A 24457-nucleotide genomic window follows, 5' to 3' on the forward strand; every position below is an offset into this window, starting at 1 on the left:
TGCCCACAGAAAGGCTGAGACTTCTTGTCTCAGCCCAGGTTAGGTACAATCAATAGAAAGATTGGGTTGGAAGGGAATCAGCAAGGGTCCTAGTTCAGTTATCCACATTTGGGTGTAAAATCCCAGGGTGAGTTTGTATCATCACAGGGAATTTTAGTGCAGTACAGACTGGGTTTGGAAATATGCCTTCCCCTTTCATTTTCAGTATGCACACCTGTATTCCAACAGTATGTGAGCTTAAGTGTGTTTTTTATGCAGAGGAAATGAGACTGCATCTCATGCCAACTAAACATTTCTCACAACCTCCCAGGGAATTTGGCTGCATGAAGAATCATCCAATATCTTGGAATAGCCTCTGGGCCAGGGTCACTTCTTTAATCTCAGATGTTCTAAATATTATTCCCATGAAACAGAGTGTTCCTTTTTTGTACGTGTTACCTTGAAGTGTTTGCTTGGCTGCCTTTGCCAGTCTTACACAAATAAACTGTATTTTTAGAGTTCTGGTTCTGGTTCCTTTTGTTACCAGAGACACTCAGGAAACGTAGAAGAATCATGTTAAATTACAGGATTTTTAGGTAGATCACACTGAAATTCCCAAGGATGGATGACCACCAAAGCCTCCTGAGAGTTGTTCTGATAGCAAACTATCCTACTAGGATTTGGCAATTTATTCAGTTTACATTTGACTGCCCTCAGTTATCTGTTTGCATTTCTATGAGCCAGCAATATGCATTCACAGCCCAAAAAGCCAACTGTGTCCTGGGCTGCATCCAGAGCAGTGTGGCCAGCAAGTCGAGGGAGGGGATTCTCCCCTTCTATTCTGTTCTCGTGAGACCCCCCCTGCAGTGCTGTGTCCAGCTCTGGGGGCACCAACATCAGAAGGACACAGACCTGCTGGAGCAAGTCCAGAGGAGGCCACAAAGATGATCAGAGGGCTGGAGCACCCCCTGTGAGGACAGGCTGAGAGAATTGGGGGGATTCAGCCTGGAGAAGAGAAGGCTCCGGGGAGACATTAGAGTGGCCCCCCAGTACTTAAAGGGGCTACAGGAAAAGTGGGAAGGGACCCTTGATCAGGGGGTGTAGAGATAGGGTGAGGGGGTGACGGTTTTAAACTGAAAAAGGGGCAGATTTAGATTAGACATAAGGAAGAAGTTATTTACTCTGAGGGTGGTGAGGCCCTGGCATAGGTTGCCCAGAGAAGCTGTGGCTGTCCCCTCCCTGGAAGGGTTCAAAGCCAGGTTGGACGGGGCTTTGTGCAACCCAGGAACTAGATGATCTTTAAGGTCTCTTCCAACTCAAACCATTCTATGATTCTATGATTTAGCAGATTGAAGATTGCTTTATATCAAATTTTTATTTTTTCTGTAGGGTGCTTAAGAATCTGATCAAATCTTCCTTAAATTCGTAAAGCTGCCCTGAAAATTATCCCTGCAGGTAAGGTTTTCCAAGATGTTAACACACAGGCCTTTGGAGCTGCTGTCAGTAGGACTCGACACAAACTGCACTTGAGATACAGGCTTGCCACTATTATGGCAGAAGTAATGCAACCTCCCCTATCCTGTGCAGCATTCCCACCTGTATTCAGCATTAAATCAGCCCTTCCCACTTTCCACCTCCATATTTTTACTACTGCTGCCTCAACTAGACTCCTCTTTTGACATTTTACAAAACAGGAATGGAAGAGCTTCAAGGAAGGACAAGAACAGTTATTAACATGCAAAAGACATTAATAAGGATACAGATTAAATAAAATTTAGTGGAAGGAGGAACTGAATTAGAACTGACATTAACAGATGTTTATGAAAAATAAATGGAAAAGAGACTGTAAAGGTTTACTGTATCTCACACTCTATCAACAAGATTGTACCAATGAAACTAAATGGCAACAACCAGTAGAAGGCACGATAGGAAATCTTATTTCCCAGAACGCATAATTAATTTGTGATGCATTTGTCATGAATTACTATGAGGCCAAATAATCAGGACTCTAAAAAAACATCAGCTGTCCCTATCAATAAAAGTATCCAGATACTTTTAACAGAATAAATGTAGTAATAACCTTCATCTGTACGTGCTGAAAACACCCTACTTCTATCAAGAAATGAGTATGATCCCCTGTGAAAGCACTTGACACAATTATGATCTTTTGTTGGAAGCAAAAAAGTTATCTTGATGCTGTGTTTATATGGGTGATCTCTATGTCCCTGCACATCTAACGTGAGATTTTCTGTCAACCCCACAAAACTATCCATTTTTCCTCAAGAGTGCAGTTACGCCCATCATTCATTTTTTTTCAAGTTTATGTTTGCTTTCCCTTCACAGGGCCAATCTGTTAGCTAAAAGATAATAAAGTGGGAAATCTTTTTTTTCTCCCACATTATGCTTTCAAAGCCTTTTTTTAGTATAATCTTTTCCACATTGCTGGCTACGCTTTTAATGTACGGTTTTGGTTTTAAAGTGTATTTAGTACAATCCAGAAAGTCCACAAAAAGCTTCAGCACCAACACAGCTGCTTTTGAGGGGATTGTCCTGAGTAAGGTCAGGAGGGCGCTGGCGGTACTGACACAACTGGGCTTGTACCTTGCTAAACTCTTACCCACGACGAAGGGAAGGCAGTTTGTGCTCACTTCTGACTGTTGAAAAAGGCGCCAGGAGCCGGAGCAGGCGATCCCTGGGCGGCTGGCTCGGCCCCATGGCAGAGCAGGGCCGGCCCGGCGGCAGTGGCCATGTTCAGCTCAGTGGGGACTCTGGGGTGACGGGGCCCGAGCGAGGGGAGCTGGGATGGTCAGACAGGGCCGCCGTGACAGAAGAGACTCTAACACAAAGAAACGCGCCTCGGCCAGGCACACCTCTAGCCCGGGCGGGGGGACGGCGGCGGCGGCCGCTCATTGCAATGGGGACGGCGCCATCTGGCGGCCGCCGGGCGGGAACGGGCGGGAACGGCCCCGCCGCCCCGGGCCTCGCCGCCGCTGCTGCCCCAGCGTGCCGCAGAAAAGATCTCCGTGTGTCTGCGGAGCCATTTCGGGGAGCGTTTTTTGTCTGCAAGCTGTGAGCTGGGGCATACGTGTTGATCCCCGCTGGGCCGTACCCTGCTGAACCGTGGGGAAGCTCAGCCTGGTACACGAGCGCGCGATGCCGGGGGCAGCCAAAATCATCGCGGATGACGGAGGCTTTGGTCAATTATAACCAAACCCCTGACCCAAGGGTGGGGAAACACGTTCTCGTGTCTCCGTCTGAGGAATTCCCCACTTGCTCATCCAAGATTGCATCTCGCTCCCGTGACTCGCTGTGGTGCCGGAAGCAGCTGCCCCGAGAAGGCCGTGAGATGGCCGCCTTGGACAACATGGTCCCTGCGAGAGTAATTTTTCAAACATTATCTCAGGAAGATCAATAATGCAGTCAAACATCACAAAACTGTAGTGGGCCCGGGATTTTCTTGAAGAAAATGTGGAGTGTTTTCTAGGTCTCTCTCTTAAAGAAAGGATTTTTTAGAAAAAGATAAGAACAAAGAAAAAAAATAAAGACCAGAAAGGAAAACAGTGTAAGGAGGCTTTAATATTTTACTGAATAGGAGGGAAAATTTCAACCCCTCACTTCACCAACTCACTTTTCGCCCTCATCACGTTATTGCACTTAATTAACTTTACTATTGCCTGGTGACCTGAGCCCTGTAGCTGCCTGGTATCCATCATTCCCCAGCCTGTCTGCAAAGCAAAGGACAGCATATTCTGCCTCTTTAAAAGGAACTGCACAGATGCCCTCCACCATTTTCTGCACCATTAGGATTCCTGTGCAACAGTTACAGCTATATGGGCTTGACCCATTGTTGAAAAATTGTCATTGATTGCAATGAATTTATAATCCAACCCCTCTAAATACAGTTTGATTCCTCCATTTCTCTTTTCCTATCTTGCTGCCCAAGAGTAAATTTTCCTGCTTCAAAATATTACAGAATAGCCTCCAGGCATTTCATGGTTACTAGTATTTTACGTCATCCTTAATCTTCTTAAATCACTTCGCAACGTCTCTTCTAAAATACCCTTTTCCACTTCCTCTCTGCTTTCCCAGGGATCCCACTGCTATTGTGAGAACAAATTAAATTTGCATTGATCTCTGTTACCAAACAAAGCTGAGTACAATCAACTCCACTGTTCTGTGGACTTCATTAGTACTTCATTGCACTGGACATCACCTCACTTCACATCTCTTTATGCTATATAAAACAGCGTATATTAATGTATACGCTGCCTGTGACCCAAGCCCATAGAGTACCTTCAGAGTTGAAAGACTAACAGGCAAAGTCTGAGACCATAAATCCAGAAATTAGACTTGGAAAGTGCCTCCTCAGCTGTCACATAACCTGTAGCCTCAACTCTGGAGAGACCTGAGTTTGTGATACTGAAGCCTATAATGTTGGACTGCAGCACTGAAGTGTGTAACACTGCGCAAGGCACCTACTCTCTAAGTCAGCAGGTTCAATCTGGCAGTCACAGACTTGTTCACTGATGACTCTCAAAAAATTACTTAAGGCTAAAGTTGTGCAAATTCTTAACACCGCCCTGTTGGGCTCTTTTGAATATCTGCCTGTTAAGGGTGAATTATGTTGTGCTAAAAACTGGAAGTCCTGCCTCCAAGTCTGCACATCTCCCCACGCCTTCAGGAGCAGTGATAATGAGACTTTGCCATGAAACCTCACCACTGTGGAAATGCCTTCCAATGCTCATTCAAAGAGGAAAGTACTTCAGTTAATGCTTTCAGCTTGGCAGAAGCAGGACACGGGAACTGAGATAGCCATCAAACTGCGGTCTGCAAGCTGCTGATGCTCCATGGAGGCAAGGACAGGCACCACAGAGTCCTATTAAACAGCCAAGCCAACAGCATTTTCAGCTGCAAATCTGTGTTTCAATTAAAAGGCAAAGAAAAAGATGCAATTAGAGGGTCTGTCAGTAGGAAGACTGAACAACAGTAGAACAAAGAATTTGGCTGGGCTTGGTCACCATTTAATAAAAGCTGATTTTGAAAGGGAAAGTGTCAATACTGCACAGATGAATGAGGGTGGCACAATGGCATTATAGTTACCAGGAGTGTAGTGAGACAAAGGCCATCACAAACCTCTTTCAAAGAGAAAGCGATCTATTGAGCTAAAACATTCTTCTATGCAAAATATTAGAAGTGACACATCAACTGGAAAGTTAACTCTGGAAAATAACATAAGAGTGGCCCATCTTGTATTTGACCTCCTGGATAGATTAGATGGACTAAAATGATTTTCCTATGCTCCAGCTTCTGAGGTGCTCTAATTCAGGGATAAACACATGCAGATGGAAGCAAAACATGTTGACATGTCAGCATAGAGCTTATTCCAAATGAATAAAAAAAGAGAGAAAACAAATCTTATTTAAAGCTTCAGAGAGAAATCTGTTACCCACTGTAACAGCTCCCTGGTGTGCAAAGGGCCACACTCAGTGAATAAGTTGATCAGCAAAACCTGTCAGTGCGACAAGCGCAGCAAATCAGTAATGACCTTGTCTTGAAAAATTAAAGCCTGACTTGAGCACTGCTGGCCTAGAGCTGTCCTTAGCTCTGCTGAACTGCCCTGCAGTAAGGCCAACAGCCATAAAAATACACCCATATTGCCAGTACACTAGCAGTATGTGCAGACTGGAGAGTAGGGACTTTCAGTGCCCTTATCCTTCTGAGCACTCCCAGCTGTGACCAGCTTTCTACCATTGCTCCTGCTGTTCAGGCACAGTGTAAAATAGCCAGCTGGGCCAGTGGTTCAGTGCCCTGCAACTACACTACTGAGTCAGTCTCCAACTAGAAATCCTCCTAGTTCACGTTGGTGTTAAACACTGATGATGGCATCTTCATGCAGCAGTGGAGTAACGAGTTCTCTTGTAGCTTGATAGCAATGTACCCATCCACCTGCAGTCACTGCAGCGCTCTCCTAAGAAGTCAAGTCTTGCACCCACCAGCGTCAGGGCATTTCCAGGAGAGCAAATCCATTGCCCTGACAATCAGCTAGCTGCAGGGCCTATCTGTTTCTTCCAATGATTTGTATGAGATGGTGTGGAGTTAACAGAGTTCAGGCTGTTTTCAGTGAAAGATGTAGTCTTTGCCTCACATAAACTCAGTACAAATACTCAAGAACAATTAAACTTTCATTGCTGTCAATTTTCAGCACCCGTTAATCCCCAAACTTTCCAGGTGAAACCATTGTAACAGAGTCAGTTTTACAATCGCATGAGATAGTCTGGCTCCACACACCTCCTTTCCCCATACACAGTTGTCTGAGCTACCCACTTGCCTTGTGCCTGCACTGTTGCTATGTATGTTCTCAGAGACCTGGTTCAGGGAGTTAAAATGATAGAAAACAATTCACTCTCTGTGGAGTGACTTTACTGCCCATCTAACTCCCTGAACCAGCTCACCATGTTGTTACGCAGGCAAGCAGCAATGCAAAAAGAAGGTATGTACAGAATAAGATGTAATTATAGACTTAATTGTAATTAATTACAATAGCTAAATATATAATATGCTCAAGTATTAGTAAAAATAATATACTGTAGGATACAGAGAGGGGAGAAATGGAAAATGTCTCTATTTTTAGTAATAACTAGCCTCTGGATTGACTATAAACCATGTCCTAGTTTACATGTATAGCAGGGTTTGGTAATCCTGATAAAGTTACCTATGCTGTTGGCAATGCTGCATTAATAATGAGGAAGAAAATATTCTGCTTCAAGCTACATAAATGCCCTCTGAAAATCAGTAGCTTAAATATAATTGTGCTGGAATTACTTCACTGATTTTCCTTCGTAAAGGTGACCAGCTCTGTGAACAGTGAGAAAGTAAAGTACAAAACCAAACAAATCCATAGCTGGCAATTACTCCAAACACCTGTACCGACCAGGCTCATTAAAAGTAATTGGGAGGCGTGTAAATTATGTTCTACCATTAACCTGGCTTGGTGTGTCAAGCATTTAACTAGCTACAAAGGCAGCATTGACGGATGCTTTTGCTGAAAGGAAATGATAAAGGGGAAAAAGCATACTGCCATGTAACTCCATGTTATGCCAGACCAAAAGGAGCACTCATAAAGCAATAATCCAAAAAGACTCTAAAAAAAGGAGTCACTTCTATGTTCTTTTAAAGGTCTGGTTTTATACACAAGGACTTCAGCTGTGTAACTCAATTGTCCTGTCTCTCTGAAACCAGGTCTCACCCTTTACACATTGTTTTAATATCTCAGTCTTAAAACCTTGGCCAGATTCTGCTCTAGGGTTTGCATGGGATGCTGCTGCATTGGAGGGCAGACATGCATCTACCTTTGCCTTCTGACTGGGGGGGTTACTCCTGCTCAGTGAGTAGTTCTCACCTTAAAGGAAATGGGTAAGTCAGAGCTGGGGATGGGCTGGGGACACTTCTGCCTCTCCTGGGCTTGCATCCCAAGGCCATCACTTACTGAATGACCGTTGTTTGGCAGTCTGGGTGGAAATGCTTTATGGTTTGCTGCTAGCTGAGAGGAGCACACATGGGAAAACTCCTTCAGGAAACAAGATTTGGAAGAGGTGCTGACTGCAGTTTTCAAGGATCACCAAGGATACAGGCACGCCTGCTCCATTGGGTCCAAGGGGATTTGGGAACCAAATGCCTTCACGTCTCTGAATATCCCAGGTGGGAACCAGAAGACTCCTTTCTCCCATGAGCTGACTTGTCATCTTTATACGTGATCTGTGTATCACCTCAGCATGTGGAAATGGAAAACCACAATAGCAAGATATCACGGGGAGGGTTAAGGTGGGTGGGGGAATAATATTATGTTTAACAGGACCACTGTCAGCTTTACTGCCTGCAGCAGTTCTTTCACACCTCTGCTACTGGATGCAGCGTTTTCTGGCTGTGGGCTCAAGACAGATTTCATTTACCCTGGTGAATAGAACGACCTTAATTTCTGTCAGCATCCCTGAAGTAGTTCCAGATTTATTCTGAGGCAAGGGAAGAATCTGATCCTAACTTTTTGCAAACAAATGAGTTTACTACACTCTGGGAATTTTCAAACATGCCACATCCATCAGTTTTGCTTTCTGACTAACATTTGGCAAAATGTAACTGTCAAAACTTTTTAATTCAAACCAAATTGTTTGTTATTTGTTCCAAGCCACATATTAAATGTCAGTGACAAAAGTTTCCATTCAGCCTTTGTGGGCTCACACACATAGCTACCCTATGACCTACACCAACGAACAGCCCTGGAGCTTGGAAGAAGCTTAAATCCACCGAGGCAAGGGTGTGAAAACAGCTGGACCCAGCAGCTTCTGGTGCTGCAGCAAATCCCACTTTGCTCCTCTGCACATCCCTCCAGCCTTAAAGTCTTTAGAGGTGAAATCATGAGCTCTCCTCAATGCAGTTCTTTTTTGGCACTAAAAATCCCTCCGAGGCAAGGACAGTTTGGCATATTTTCCCTGTCTGCCCATCAAGCTCTTAAAAAATTAACTTATTAATCATCTAAACATTTGCCTCTGCTGCACTAAGGCTTTCTGGCCAGAAAGTACCATAGGTGGTTATTTCAAATATGACTCTGCTTCCATTGAAAACTTCTGAATTAAAAAAAAAAATCTGAAGTATAGACAAATGCACCTTATGATAATTACTGCCTAGCACTATACTTTTAAAGCAGTCAGCTGAGCTTCTAGTTTATATTTCACTAATTTGCTTACTTGGTCCAAAACAAAAAAAACCACAAACCCCACACTCATGTAGTTTATCTGAGGTTTACTCATACGGCAAAGCATTCCTTGCAAGAAGGAAGAGAAGTTTGCAGCAAAATTGTTTTGTAACAGATGTATCAATGGAAAAAGTTAGTAACTGGGAGTGTTCTCTCTTTCCCTGTCTCACAGTTGCTATTAGCGCTGGTCTTTAGGGTGTAGCTTTCCTCTTGGGCTTCTGTGTTTGTTTTACGTATTGCTTTCCTCTTCCTTTTAGTCAGGAGCCTTTTTATGAACAGGCAAGATAATACTGAGCAGCAGCACCGAATCTGCAGGACAAAATGAGCCTTTGCTTTAAATATCCAAGAGACAAATGGAGGTAAGTAGAAACAAATGGATTTAGCTGTTTGGGCTGGGGAATTGCTGTCAGTTTGTTATTTGGAAGTTACTCACAACTAGTACGTTGGATTTGTTTTTGTTTTATTCCCGTTTGACTGCAATGTTAAGAATTTAACTAAAGTCCAGCATGGAAATATACTGATGTAATTTGTGTTCAGGCCTTTGGTAGGGATTACAGAGTTGGTTAGGACAGAAATACTTCAAGCAGGGTTTCCTAGGCCTTCATGGCAGACCTTAAACACATTTTCCCTCCTTATTTTTCCTCATCTCGCAAAGTGTCTCTATTTCTGATTCACTGTGCACACTATACCTAATCAGAGAGTTTATCCTACTCCTATTATCTTCTTGTATTTCATATATATTACAGAGGTTGTATTTGCTCAGCTGTATTAAATCCTATTATAAAAGCAAAGTGCAGAGGGCAGCTTCTGGATGCACAATGAATGTCTGTAACTAATAAAATATAGCACCTGCTCTGCTGGAAGTATCAATGCGAAGCCAGAGTTGACAGGGTAAGTGATCCCGCTTCATAATCCTATAATGTAGATACAATTTGGTGGTACCGGCATAAAAGAGATACTCAGAGCTAAGCTGGACTTTGAGATAAATTGAAAATGGTGTCTTTAAAAGAAAAGCACTCAGTACAGGATTTGATGACATGCAGATCTTTTACTCACAGGGTGTCATATCTGGCAGTTAGGTGGATGAATAGTCTTGCTTATTGTGTTGTACAAAGGTGGTGAATATTTCAGTTTAAGGAAAGGAGTGCATGTCCAAACAAGACTGCACATCAAAAGCAAGCAAGAAAAGACTAAATATTCTTTACACACCTTCTGTTTTCTAAATTATCTTTAAGAATCTTGGCATTTATTGAGATAGAGGTTTTTTTCTGTACTTCAGTGAATACTTCTGATATCAAACCTTAAGTTACATTAGTTTTGCATGCACACTTTGGTATTTTTTTGGTCTCCAACTGTGTTATCATGGTTTTCAGAGCCAGGTTTCCAGACTCAACTGACCAAAAAAAAAAAAAAAAAAAAAAAGCTGATCATTCAACCTTGTGTCTATTTAAAAATTTTCCAGGAAAATATTGATAGCAAACAATTACAAGTCAAGAGACCGCAGTTATTTCATATATAGAATGTACATTTTCCCAAAATATTTTGTAGAATTGACAAACTTTTTAGATTACTTTCTTCTTCTGTTAACATAGACCAGACACTATGCTCATATTGTGAAGGACCAGACAGCAGAGTTTTATTTTGGTGCATGTAGGATATGTAACTTATGAGAGGATGTTAGTTCTGCAAGGGTGTTAGAGAAGGACAGCCTTGAACTGGGCATATATGAATTATCTTTCTGTTGGTCACATTACCTCTAGCTTCTCCTGTTCTCCTCCTGCCTGACCTCCTCTCCCATGTATGTCCAAAGCTCCTGGGGGCAAGGACCTTCCCGGACTAGGTGTTCATACAGTGTTTGAAAGTATCTTACTCTTACTTACATGGCAGCATAGCACAGATAATAATTCAAATGTTCTGGCTTTATTCATTCCTTTCCATAGCAAAAAGTTCACGGAAGATTTTACATGGCAGTACCAGACCTCAAAGTATGACTGTCAGTTCACTGGTATCATGGAAACATGAGTTAAACTGCATTTATGTTGGCAAATCCATGCCTGGGCAGCTGAGTCACTGTGCACAAAGCAGCAGCTATAGCTCCTTTGAACATTTGGTTTTCCAAAGTACATCCTTCCTCATCCACCAAGGCCTCCAGTATGCTTCTTGCTGCAGATGTTTGCTTTTCATACACTGCACTGATACAAAACCAGAGGCAGTAACACTTCCAAACTATCAAACTGGTAACAAGGGAAGAAAGAAAAACTCCTGTGTCAGGAATAAACCCAGAAGACAGGCCTGGGTTACATTTATAACCTTGAAACACTGATACAAATACAAAAAAAAAAAAAAAAAAAAAAAAACTTATAGTTTTTTTCACAGCCTGATTTTAAACCTCACATTATACCAGTGAGCATTTCAACGAGCATTTCAGTTTCTCTCTTTGCACAGCTTGAAATGCTGCCCACAGCCTGTGTAAAATCTGAAGGGGCAGGTTTTGGATGCATGGGAATAACCTGCTGTAGTCATCAAAGCCACATCGAGGTACTTCAGGACCAGTCACCCCTTCTCTCCTGAACTCTCAGCTAGAGCACAGACCTTGGTTTTCTGCTGTGAGCAGTTCATACTCACAAGTCCCTCTGTTCCCAAGTTCTTCTAGCTAGATTTCTAGAATAAAAAGGCAGAATCCTGCTAATTGTAGAATCCAGAGGCTAAGAAAAATAATGCGCCAAGAGGAGCACACAAAACAATATCCACCTGTAAAATAAAAATGTGCTGAGAATCAGTGGAGAATAAAGAGAAGGAAAACCTACAGCAGTCAATTAGAAAGGCCATCATAATATGCGAGTCACAGGAAGATAAAAAAAGCCCTACTTTGAAACCTTTCAATTGGAATACACTGCAGAAGAGCTGACTGGTCCAAAAGAAAGCTGTCAGAACGGCATAATGAAGTCAGCAGGCAAATTTGAACAGGACATATCTTAAAAACAGGGAAATAGTGTTCCTATAAGCAACATTTAAAATGTCAGAAAGTAAAATACTTTCAAAAGAGAAACATTGGGAATAGGCAAAGACTGAATTTGAAAATCTTCCATCCATTTTTCTACTAACTGCTGCTGGATATTTGACAGCCATTTAAATTATTTCTCAAGCTCATTTAAAAACAAAAAAAAAAAGTTTGTTTTCTCATCCCCTCAATTAGAGAAAAATGATCACATCTTTTTATGTTGAGGGTTAGCTGATGAATGTCATGTCATATATCACTGCCTCTCTCTGCATCTGACAGGAATCAAAGCAGATTTTGAAAAGCAAGTGTCTTTGAACTGCTAATTATGTTTAACAAAGAAAGTGTTTCAGTTGTTTCTTAATGAAATTTTTGCTTTTAGCTAATAGGTTTTTGCTACCACCTTATTTCTGGACAGTATGCAGCTGTGTTGAAACCAACAGTAATCTATTTCTGATTCTAATGTGATGTTTAAAAAAGTGAGAAAAATGTCCAGTGTTTCTTGCATATCCAAGACTTCTGGTGATTTGTTGAGAAATACTGACATAGGTAACCCTCTGATAGATATTTTGTCCTTTTGGATACATGTACAGACATTAAAAAGAATCTGTGAAAGTTCTGAGCACCAGAGTAGGATTTTAGCTCAATTTCTCTGCTCCCAGGAAGTTTTCATCTTAACTTTTTCTCCAACTCTCTCTTTGGGGCCTCATTCTGAGACAGATTTAAAATACTCAGACAAGAGCTGCCCTCAACCAAATCTACTCAAACTTAAGACCAATTACCAAACAGGAGAATAAGTCATAAGGAGAAAAACATAACAAATGGTAGGTCAGCGGTTTGGCATTGTCTCCAATTCTACCACATTCATTCACTTTGGATAGGGTTCAAAAAAAAGCCAAATAAAATTCAGCAAAAAAAACAAAGCAACAACAAACAACAGACTTCAGTGCAAACCCTCAGAGGCTCAAATCTTTTGACTTGCATGCTTCTCCAATTTTAATGCTTCTTAAGTGAGGCCAAAAAGTGAAACTCCAGGAGTCCTGGGTTAGGAAGTAAGTAATATGTATGTGTCTACTCTGCAGGGCACAGGAAGTTTTGATTTGCCAGAGAAGAGATTGTTTTGTATGGTCAACGTCAGGCTATATCTTGTTAATTAGGAAGCTTCAGGATAAGAAAATACTGAAATATGAGGCTATGAAGAAAGTCCAGCTGATGTAGAGATCTGCTGGTAAATCAGGAATTGATAGTAAAACCTGAACCATCTGATATGGATAAACAAGTTTTATACTGTTACTCTTTATTACGGAATCATAGATTTTCCCACTTTCAAGCACAGCAGATGCAGAACTACTTTTTAAAATTTTAATATTCTCTTGATTTATGATTCATGAACTGAAGAAGGGAATACAAGTTTTGTGCTAGCTCCTCAGACTGTATAAGACAGTGTAAGTTCAAGAGAGGTGATTCTCATTTTCCTTAAAGCTACTTTAAAACAGCTTGACACATACAGGCTGAATAAAAATGACAGTCAGGCCTGTTAACTAGATTACAATTGCTCCTTCACATTGCTGGTTTATCCCCCACCTTCCTGTGAAGTACACAGATTTGGAATAATGTTTAAAACATATTACAAGTAGTACAATTCAGAAACTGCATAAATGGTAACATCCAAGAGTGAATTGCTCTTCATCAATAAATAAGAGGGCATTGAGAGACACTGCCATGCAGCAGAGCCTGGGATTAGCTCTGAATTGCCCCTTCTGTGAAAATCTCTTCCCACTGTTTAATCTCATCCTTCACATTCTTCCTTTCCACCCACTTGCCATTCCTACAAGAGTGTTTACAAGTTCAGCTAATTTGACTGGGATTAAGATGTGGTCATTTGATATTAAGAAAAAAAAAGCCATAACGTGCTGACGGTGTGTTTACATGTTACTCTAGCACTGACTGGTTTGAACACTAGGAGGGTGACAGCTTGATAGCACTGGTGGGATGCTGGGTTGCAGGAAGCAGTTTGGTGCCATTTCTAATAGGTGCTGGGGAGAAGTACCTGCACCTGAAGTGTGGAAGAGGCTCGCTAAGTAACATGTGACAACCTTCTAATGACTGCCGCACTGAGCCTGGGGGGTGGCCCTTTTGGGAGGCATTTTGACCTCCTCCATAAAAAAATGCGCTCAGGGATGAAAAGCAGAAGGAAAAAAAAAGGATGCACCAAACAGAGTTCAATCCATTTTGCCTTATGCCTTGGGTAGACAAAGAAAGAACTGAATAGTCTCGAAAGCACTAACAGGGCATTACACAGGAGCTTCTCAGCATATGCCTGGGAAATAGCAAAATGGTGAGGGAAACATGAAAGCAATAAAGTAACTTTCCTGTAAATGCTGAAATTATGTATGTTGGGAGAGGCCTAGGACAGTTAAAAAGTGCAGAAGGGATGTTTAAAGGGTTATGGCCATGCTTCATCCCTGTACAGAGTAAACAGCCCCAGTATGTTAATAAAAGCAAGCAGCCAGAGGGACAGCAGCATCCTCTGCTAGGATATGTGCTGCCTGGCCTGTGCAGGTTGGAAGCAAATTCACTCATCCCTGTCACAGTGCAGCCTTTCTTGGAGAATTGTAGGCTAATCACATTTGTTACAATTAAGGTCTTAAAGGCAACTGCGTAAGTACATTAGACCAAAAATCCCATCTAGCCAAAATTAATCTATGGATATTGCCAGTAACCTTACAGGCAAAGGCTAGCATCTATCTCCCATTTTCCAGTGCTGAGATTTGTATGTCCCCAAAGGATCAAGGAAACATCCTTGAAGCGTTAATAAACCACACAGAGGATGCTGTACATCAGATTAACCTCACAGACAGAAGCAACTTGCTAAGCAGTTGTATTTTTCATGAAGCACATCTTTTTACCTAATGGTGGGTAATTCTGGAATCTCCATTGCCAGTGATTTTGGAAAACAGGTTAGACAAATGAGAGAAAAGTGGTGCAGGTAAAGCTGAACCTTCTGTAGGGCAATATATGGCCCAGGTGACCTTTAAGGGGCCTCCCAGTCTCCATTTTCTATGATTTCTCTAATTTAATGCTTCTGTTTCACTAACTAGGCAACTGGTCCTGTCTTAGTCAATAAATAACAGAAGCGATGCAGGATGCTTAGATGAGGCCAGGTTGGAGTGTTTGCTTTCATTTTATGAGCAGTCATCCAGCTCTGGAGGAGAGCTAACAGGCTACATGCACAGACGGTCTTTCTGTTTTCAGGCATCTGAAAAGCTGAAATCTTTCCCAGCTAAAGAAAGGTTGTGCATGCAAAACACTAACCATTTTACAGTTTTTTAGAAAATACCTGGTTGCTTACATTAGTCTGTGATACCATTTGAGTGACATGTATTCCCTTCACTGTACCAGTATTGCTATCACAATATTAACTTTTAAGTGAGGGGAATGGACTTTATCTGTATATTTGGGGGCAGAAGTTCTGAAAACTAGAATTTAAAAAATGTCAGTTTCTGACTTGATCCTCCAGCTGAGCCCTGAGAACTTTGGTCTCTTATGGAAAGCTGGTATCAGCATGTTCACGTATGACCCAGGTTAATACCATTAACCCTGAATTTCTGCCTATATCGTGGCCCTGCCTGTCTGCATCTACTGAGCACACCAGTTTCAGGTGAAGGCTGTTTGGAAAAGATGCAGCACTAGTCTGTGTGTTACTGGTAGCACTGGGAAAAGGAGTAAGGCCTTGCCATGCTGGAGAGGTAACACCATCATTTCTGCTCTCACCTGCACTGGGTGAAACCTGTCACAGCAGCTGGTCCCACTGATGTCAGTGGGAGGGTAACGGCTCCTTTCAAAAGCTGTTGCTCAGCACAAATATTAAGCAGTAAAGCCAGGATTTACTTTGTCCAAGCCTGGTTGCTTTCCCTGTACTCCTGACACACACTTAGGGCCCCACTTTCCCTGCTCATGCCCCAGGGACATGCAGACAGTAACCTGTGTACCCTCTCATCCTCAAAGCCTTGCTTCAAGTTGGAGCACTGCTGCCCACAGATTTCAGCTCAGCAGACTCAGGAGACAAAATTTCCATGAAACCAGTCTGACAGTTTTGTTGCTGGGGTTTTTTTTTTACTATTTTTTTCTGCATCTCAGTTTTGTACAACCTGAAATACAAAAGGTTTGATTTACATTTTAGGTATTTGCTTTAAAAATCTCAATCAGATGGAAATTCAAAACAAAGTTTGAACCTCTGAGTAAATTACATCTTGCAAAATTAGCCCTTCAGTGCCATGCTTGAGTGAGGGCCAAGTGAATACCACAAGCACACCACAAAGACAAGCTGAGGTCCACCCTGCTACAGAGCACTATCTATAGCCTTTCAGTTTATCCTGGGCTGTAGCGACACCAGTCAGAGCACCAGCTCCAAACCAGGTAGCTCAGGAGGGCATCAGTATCTTCCCATCATACCACAGCTTCAGTTTTTACCCAACTCACCAGATTAAATTTCATGCTGCTGCTATCCTTAGCCTCAAACCCACATATGTTGGTCATCTGAACAACTGAAGATCCAAAATGTTTAATATTTTTCAGTGCACTACCTGAATAGCCAAACATTTTGGGGACTGATCTACCATGGCTCTGGGCTTAGTTCTGCAAGTGCAGATCACGTTGCACCTACCTCAGGTATTCTGAAAACACTACCCTGAGTGCATTAGACATCCCAATTTGATATTCCTTTTTGCAGATGTGCTATTCTTTTTGGCAGATATACAAGAGGTTTTATTTTCCCTGAGTCCTCTCTATTGCACATACATTTAATATATTCAGGAATTTTGTTAAGAGATGGAAAGTCGTGGATTTAGAGCTGTCTACCACAAAGCAAATTATCTTGAAAACGTGTATTTGAGCAAGAAGAGCCAAGTCCTCATCTGGCAAGGGAACTTTCATCCTACTGCAGCAGCCTTTCTCCAGATTTACTGTCTCAGTTGTACACATGGGAAACTTAAGATTTATCTGAGTCAGAAAATACCTGCGCATGTTAGTTCTTTCAGTGCTAAGAAATATGTACTGCTGCTCCCATTATTTCAGAGGGTTTTTTTAAATCACCCCCTGGTCTCTTTTTTAAATAAATTTTTTGAAAGGCTTTTATTTTTGGAGCTTAGGAGTCATAATGAATCAAAACCTGTGAATGCAATTCAGTTCAGTTTCACGTGTTGAGTCATGGGTCCTTCTCAAGTATGTGCAGGAGTCAAATCATGTCCATGTAAGGGGCTTGGCAGCAGGTTTGGAAATATCTGTCCTCTTTCCCAGTTTGCATTCATGAGCCATACTTGTGGCTCACTTTTTTTATAAAAGCAAATAAACATTTTGTCTGCAGGCATCAGATACTGTCTTGGTAACCATCCCTGTATCAGTGTGCAGCTGCATAGGGTGGGAAGGGAGGCTATGAAATATGTTGTGTGGTCTGAGTGTGTCTTACGTTGTTAAGATTCATAGTACTATTAAGAGATCCTTTTCTCTCTCTCCGTTTCATCTTTTACTCAACACTGAACAAAGCCAGACAAATGGTTCATACAGTTCTCTGTCATCCATCACATACCTGCTCTTTTATCATATCTGTGCAACATTTTCAAAATCAATACTTATATTTTGTTAGTTATTATTAAACTGTTTTTCAATGCTCTAAATCCCTTGATTCAGAGATTGTCCAAGCAGATGAGGTGATCAGAACCAGACCGTTTCAGGCACTGATGACTCAGCCGTGCGCACAGAAACACACCACCTTCCTGGGAGCCCTTGCCACCAGCCACAGCCTGCGGCTGATGCTCCCCCACCACACCCTCACCTCCATCCCTGAGCTCCTGCTCACTTTGAAGAGTTCACTTTACCTCTTGGAGTATATTTCTGACTCATCCTTTGACTCCTTTTACCCATTTGAAGTATATGCTGCCACCATGTAACTGCATGAGCTCTACTGGCCCTTGGAAGCAGCTAATGACTGCTTAGTGCTGTGCTGGAGGCATATGTGTGTTTTGCAGTCTCATCACCAAGCCAGATAGATAAATGCCTGGGCTTTCTCCCCCTGTATTAATAAATGTTTTGTTAAGCCGTGAGTACAACAGCAATCTTAGCAGGCCCCGGTACAGCCATTGATCCTGATCTAATGATAAAGCAGCGCTCAGGCAGGAAAGGCTTTTGGATTTTGATGGCCATTTGTGTTTCCAGGTTCTGGTAAGGAAAAGGTGTTGAGAAAACATTTGAAACTACTTATAATCTACTTTCGTGGATTGAAATAGGTCAGATAAATGTCTGAGCACATTTGTCGAGGAAAACAAACTGCCATTCTGAACAGCTGGAGGTTTAGCCATCCCCAGAGCAAAGTCCATCAAACCTAGAGATGTGGTAAACTGCCAGACAGCTGCATGTGTGTCATTTTGATGGTCACACAGGAATGCCCTCGGGGCAGAAGGGGATTAATGATAACTCTCTGAAACCCCAAGTGCCTCATTTTTGAGCTTCCCATGGCAGTATATTTCTTCTTCCATTTCCACTTTGTTCTTAAAGCTTCACTCTTCATTTAAACCCTCTACGGAAACTCCTTGCAAGATAGATGTATATTACCCTTTGAGGAGAAAAAGAACCTCTTTCAGAAAAATAAATACTGAAATCTATTTATTAATGCACCTCATGCATTTATCTCTCTCTCTCATCTTCTCTAAATATTAGTTCAGAAAACAGCTTTTGTTTATAGCAATTTCATTGCCATAATCCAGACAGCATGGATTATTTCTATAGTGATGCTCTGCTGCTAATTTGCAAGAGTGGAAGGCAATTTGCTATCCTAACGAATTACTTTTGTCCTTGGATGAAACAGACAGCAAAGACAGTGCCCCCGGCTAATTGGAAACACTAGATAGATATCCATAATACTCTATATGTGAAGTCTGGTGTTGGAGATGTTATTAACATGCAATTTAACTCCTACAAAATTAAAACTAAAGCTTTATACTCATTTCCAAGCAGAAACCTCCTCGGAAATAGCTTGACGTGGTGTTTTGAAAGATGTCAAAAGATCACCTCTTCATAATGACCAGGGAGATATAGATCCAAATAATGACGTCTGGGTATTTATATGAATAATTCTTTGCAGAGCTACCCATCACAGTTAACAATATACAATACACATCACACTTATAAAACCAGAAATACACTTCACTTTGAATCTGTCCATGAAAACGGATGGAATGAGGCCTAAATCCAAGTCCAGCAGTCTAACGTAAGACTTAAGAGCCACTGTGTGAAATACAAGATTTGGTGGACACTGTCCTTCACTACAGTTAAAAACACGAATTCTTAGTGTACAGACCCATGTGCTTGTGGTAAGGCATACGGTACAGCTGCTGTTCTAGACACTACTTCTGCATCCTCTTCCTCATTCTCTGAAGGAGGGGTTTAGGATCAAAATAGTGGATGTAAAAAGATTTAGTTTCAGTCATCAAACCTGATACAGGTACAGGGCACAGTCACCATGGTTCACATTCCTTACCTGGGGATTATCCCTAATCATTCCAGCCCTCACTGGTGTCTATGAAGATGACAAAGACTATCCCATCTCACAACAGCTTGCAAGTACATCCCAGGCCAGCCAGTCACATGCTGCCTTACACTAGGTCATGAAGCTAGAGGTGCTTAAGACAGAGCTGTATAAAACATCCTTGACTGCCAGAAAGAAGATACAATTTGGAAAAAGACTCCTATAGAGTTTGAGAATTAAGTTTATTTTCAAACCACGGTGTGACAAGAGTGCCATTCAGCCAGCCTGTACAATGGCTAATCAGTGGGGGCACTGGGCACAGGACCAGGGACGTGGAGACAGGACAACTGGACCAGTCAGCTCTGCCAAGGCTTGAAGTGCAGCTTTGCTTGTCACACTCCGATCGGGACCAAACAAGCTCTTCTCTGCCTGTGAACCCTAGAAGGCAGTGAGCAGCACAGCACGCAGATCTAGGCCAAAGTGAGAAAGCAGCATCTGCCAACATATTTGCAAGAACTGTTGTACCCACAGCTGAGTTCAGTAAAAATATTATTTGTGGGGACAAAAAGCGATTAGCATCTAACAACTGGCTGTTGGTAGAGTCACCTTCAGACTAGTCAGGCACAGTCCTACTTAATCTGCCTGCACTTCCAGAGCACTGATCACTATGTATCTTTGCATCTGGGCCATCCATCACACCACCAGTTTCTCATCTAAATACTGCCAACAGCACTGTGAGTAGCCCAGCGCTAACACTCCCTCCTTCTCCCTCTGCATCTTATTATTTAAGTTGCTGCTGGCAAAGCAAAGGAAAGTGGCTGTGTCCACAGTGACACTAACAGAACTGTCAGCTTAATCAATGCTCATTCTTTCCTCCTCAGCCCCGCTTCTGTGCTGCTCCTTTTTGAGGCAGCAGGAGAGACCTCTAAATTCACCGCTGTGCCCAGTTGTCCAGAAATACTGCTTATTTTCCAGAAAGCCTCTGGTACTCTGACTGCCTCCAACTCCACATCAGCCACCCAAGTTTCCCCAAGCAGAGCCATTGCCAGGGCTCCCAGAGCTCATGCTTCTCCCCGGGTCAGCAGGAGCATCTCTGGCAGCAGGCAGGCAGAGCAAGGAGCCCTTCTGCTCTCTGCTGATAAATCATCATAGGGAAAACAGGATTACAACAGCACTAAAGGCAGAGCAGGTCACCAGAAAGCCTGGGTGCTTTGAGAGAGAATGTTCTGCAACCAAAAAAAGTTGTTGAAAGGTTTTCCAAAACCTTGCAAGCTGAGATGGTTTTAAATAGTCCCTAATCTGTTCCATTCCAACAAAACATGCTTTTTCAGTTTGGAAAGGAGTAGGCAAACCTCCACTAGCAATACAGCTCTGTTCTACTCACTTATCACCACCTGGGCTGTTACTGAGCAATAGTGCAGTCTGTAGGGGAACGGAGCTGCAGGCCATGCTTCCTAGTGTGAACTGCGGAGCATTCACCATGAAGTGATCCTCATGGACTCCAGGTGCCCCGTTAAGTCAGACAGAACTGGCAGACAGAGACACATGTGAGTACAAAGCAGCAGCTGCCACTGCTACCTTTAGTGGTCCTCAGGACTTCAGAAGGACAGGGAATAAAATTAGCCTCCCCACCTCATCCAGACCCTCACCACTTCATCTCAGCAGCATACCCTTGCCTTTTGGTAATACAGTTCTAAGCAATGACTCTTAGAGGCAGGTTTTTTTGTATTTTTGTTTGTGTAGGGTTTAATAGGTTTTTTTTAAAAACAGTTTTCAAAAATGGGTATTTTTTTTCCTCTTCACGAATTAGTGTGTCAGCCTGGTGAACTGATGTGCCTTGTTTGATAGTGTGTCAGTCAGTTGGAACTAGATTTCACATAACAAAGCATTAATAATGTAGTTGGAGAGGGAGCATCATAGCAAAGATAGACGTTCTTAGGAAACTAGTATTCAAAAAAGTTTCAGCATCCGTAATCCTCCCTCTCTGTCTTGTGTCTTGCAAGTTTGGTGTGTGGGTGTTTGCACACCTTTGTCTTTCTCTTGCTGTGCCTCTGCCATTTGACAGTAGGCCGAGAACTGCAATGAGCTGACAAGATCACTCTTCCCTGCTGTCATCTGACATTCCCTAGAGTGTCTGGAAGGGGAAATCTTGAGTGCAGTTGATCTGCACCAGCATCATTCAGCCACAGGACCTGAAGAGGCAGCACAGGCCACTTTCTTTGCCTGCTGGTCTCCCCTCAATCCAGCATATCTGAACCACAGCCAAGGTAGAGCATGTGCCAGGGACAGGAGTAGTCATGCTCTGGGGCTCTGCACACTCAAACGTTATCTTTCCTGCAATTTGTCCCACCACAACATAGACATGGCCTCACAGTATAGATGTGTTTGTTATACTGGTAAAAGTAGGGTTGATACCTATAAACCTTTTCTCTTCCACCATGTCTCCGTGTGCTTCTCTGACACTATCTTCTTTGCAAAACAGTCAAGGAAAATTTAAGTATCATGTTGTTGCACACAGGTTTCCCTAAGACTTCGAGGCCAGAGAAAGAAAGGTTTGTTTCTTTCCTTCCATGACAAAATAACCGCCTCCAAGTGGCACTGCAGTAATAATGCAGTTCAGGAGGAGCAATTCCATCCTGGTCGATATTCCCACCAGTCTGGCTGCAGAGAGCTCATTATTAACATCTCTAGATCACACAGAAATACGAACCTCATCAACTCTCTGTCGCAATTTTCAAATCTCTTTGAAAATCATATCTTGTCTCCCTTGTCAGTACTGCTTAATTTTCCTCTTCCACTAAACTATTATTTAATTTGCTTGCAGTAGCTAGCACTGACAGGCAACATAGTGCATAGGACTGATGCGAGGCCACAGTCCAGAGCTGTGGGACTCTGATCCTGACAATCCCACAGGCTTGGACAAAGCACTGTGTCCCGTTTTCCCCATTTTTGACATAAGAGTAATGTTTCTGCTGCCAAGGGAGGTTGAAATGACTATACTCTAGAAATACTCAATGCTAAACACTTCTACAAGCCTATTTATCATGTTTATAGACTAGTGGCTTGCAAGAATAAAAGACTAGAGAATAGCCCTGTAGCTACAGGGTTGGGCTGGAGTACAGGATATCTGACTTCTGTTCCTGGCTTGTACACAGGTAACAGGAGAGACCCTAGGCAAGGTTTTGGCTTCAAACCTCCACCTTTCAAATGGGAAATACAACCTTTCCCTCTCTGGAGACTAAATCATTCTTATTTGTGAGTTTGCAAAGGTACCGGTTACTGTCACTTTTTAAGTGAATTGCTACACATACAGTTCTAGTATAGATTCAGTTTATAAATAAAGGACAAGAAAGAATAACTGCAGTTAGGAGAAGCTTTACAGCACTCAGTCAACATCTGTTTGCTTGTATTTAATGAAATCTTGCATACCAGAATTAATGCAATAGGGAAATGGCTCTCACAGCTAATGCTGACTTCACTGACTTCAATAGTCATTCATGACATTGAGTGAGACAGCTATTACTTGTGCCCCTTTCACTGAAAATAAGGAGAGACCATCAGACCTAATACCTACTTAAAAAATCAAACAAGATTGCCTACAGTCTGGAAAGCAAACTGGTATGCATTGTGGATTTTCCTGTTAGCATAGTTTCCAGACAAGCATGTCTAACACAATTCAAAGAGTTAAAATAATGCCATGCCTGATCTCCCACAGAAGCTTTGAAGGAGCATGCAGAAGTCCAACAGGTATAATTAACGTCAAGTGGTGTGTGCAGGCAGCGTCCGTGCCGCTGCCTCCCGATGCCCTGCCCACCTGCTGCCCACCAGCTGCTCCTCCACGGCTGCCCTGATGCGCCTGTGAAGCTTCGCTCCAAATGCTCTGCTTCTCTCGGCGTTTCCTAAGGAAACGTTCAGACAGCTCATCTGCTCTTTAAGCAATTAATGGACTCCATAAAGCATCTGGTGAGCGGAGCTCTGTAGGGCTCCTACTTTGCAGCAGCTCACGCCCTGTGGCACACGTACGCTTCTGGCCTTATGGTCAGTAGCTGGCCAACTAGTGCAAATCAAATTCTGTGGAGTTACACTGACACACACCAGCTGGCTAGTTGCTCTTATCAATTTTCATAGGTTTTGATCTCATACATACTCATATTGATTCATTATCATCAGTAAAGTAACTCCCAGACCTGGTCTCTCTGTAGACCAGTGCCTAGGCCAGCACAGAACATGTTTTTTTTGCAATTATTCAACTTTGTCTGCTAAGAATATCTTCCTGTGGCCCTCTTTATCCTCAGTCTAGACCAATATTTTAGTCTGAGATTACAGAAGGGTTTTTTTTCCCCAATACGTTAAGAACAGCTGCAGTAGAAAAGCTGCTTGCTTGAGGACACCAGCTAGGTACTGGTGCTGTACATACAGTGGTAAAGAAAACTTTGGTCAATGCAAAATGTGCCTTGGAGGAGCTAGTTGGAGAAGAAGGTGGGATTGAGCCATCAATCTTCTCCCAGAAAGAGACAACCAGTCACAGAGCTCAGGTTTTTTAAGCAATGGAGCTCATCAGGAGATGGGAACTAGAGCCTCATTCTACCAGTTTTATCCTTTTGAAAGTTGGGAACAGAGATAAATCCTTCCCTGCATTATGCCGCTCTCAAGAGCAAGAAAGAAGGCTCCCAATGGTGCTGTTGAAGCAGGAGAGCAAGGAACAGTCTCGGGCCTACCTGTACATTCCTGTTCTTTCCAAAGCATTCTACCTTCACAGAGTCTTATTCATGAATATTAATGATAAATTTGTTTGCTGACATGCTTTAATTACTGTGCTCGGCCTGCTATCCTGCTGGAATAGCAAGTTTTGATTAAGGAACGGGGAGTTTGTGGATCTGCATGATGTTGCAGCTCATCACATGAGAGCGAGGCGAATTGCACCTTCTCCTTCAGTAATCACACGTCAATGCTGTGACCCCACCACCTCCAGCCTGCCCTAGAGCCCTCGGTGGCCAAAAGCCCTTTGCAGAGGTGGCAAGAAGCTGCCAAAAGTACCCAGGGAGATCGGCTAATGATTCATCAACAGCTGCAGGAGTGAGAAATGTTCCCTGCTTACTTGGGGTTGGTGACCAGCACATTATGAACCAGCAAGTGAAAATACAATCACCATTACGAGCACTGACATCTAAAGGCACTACCTTTCAGCTTGCCAGGCACAGGGAGAGTT

General features: G+C 42.6%; 1 protein-coding gene across 2 annotated transcripts in view; it reads left to right on the forward strand.

Moving 5' to 3' along the window:
- Window positions 1-9023: 9023 nt before the first annotated feature.
- The window catches only part of LOC113483594 (calcium-activated potassium channel subunit beta-2), a 155955-nt gene continuing 140521 nt past the window's right edge, over window positions 9024-24457 (forward strand). Inside the window, exon 1 of one of the 2 annotated variants that reach the window (XM_026855268.1) lies at window positions 9024-9087. In XM_026855268.1, coding sequence (XP_026711069.1) covers window positions 9050-9087 — 38 coding nt within the window. In that variant the 5' untranslated portion in view covers window positions 9024-9049. The remainder of the gene's footprint in view (window positions 9088-24457) is intronic. The other variant, XM_026855265.1, reaches the window with a different exon arrangement.

Source organism: Athene cunicularia (genome assembly GCF_003259725.1).
Source record: "Athene cunicularia isolate RWA chromosome 9 unlocalized genomic scaffold, athCun1 chr9_part1, whole genome shotgun sequence".
Classification (NCBI taxonomy): domain Eukaryota; kingdom Metazoa; phylum Chordata; class Aves; order Strigiformes; family Strigidae; genus Athene; species Athene cunicularia.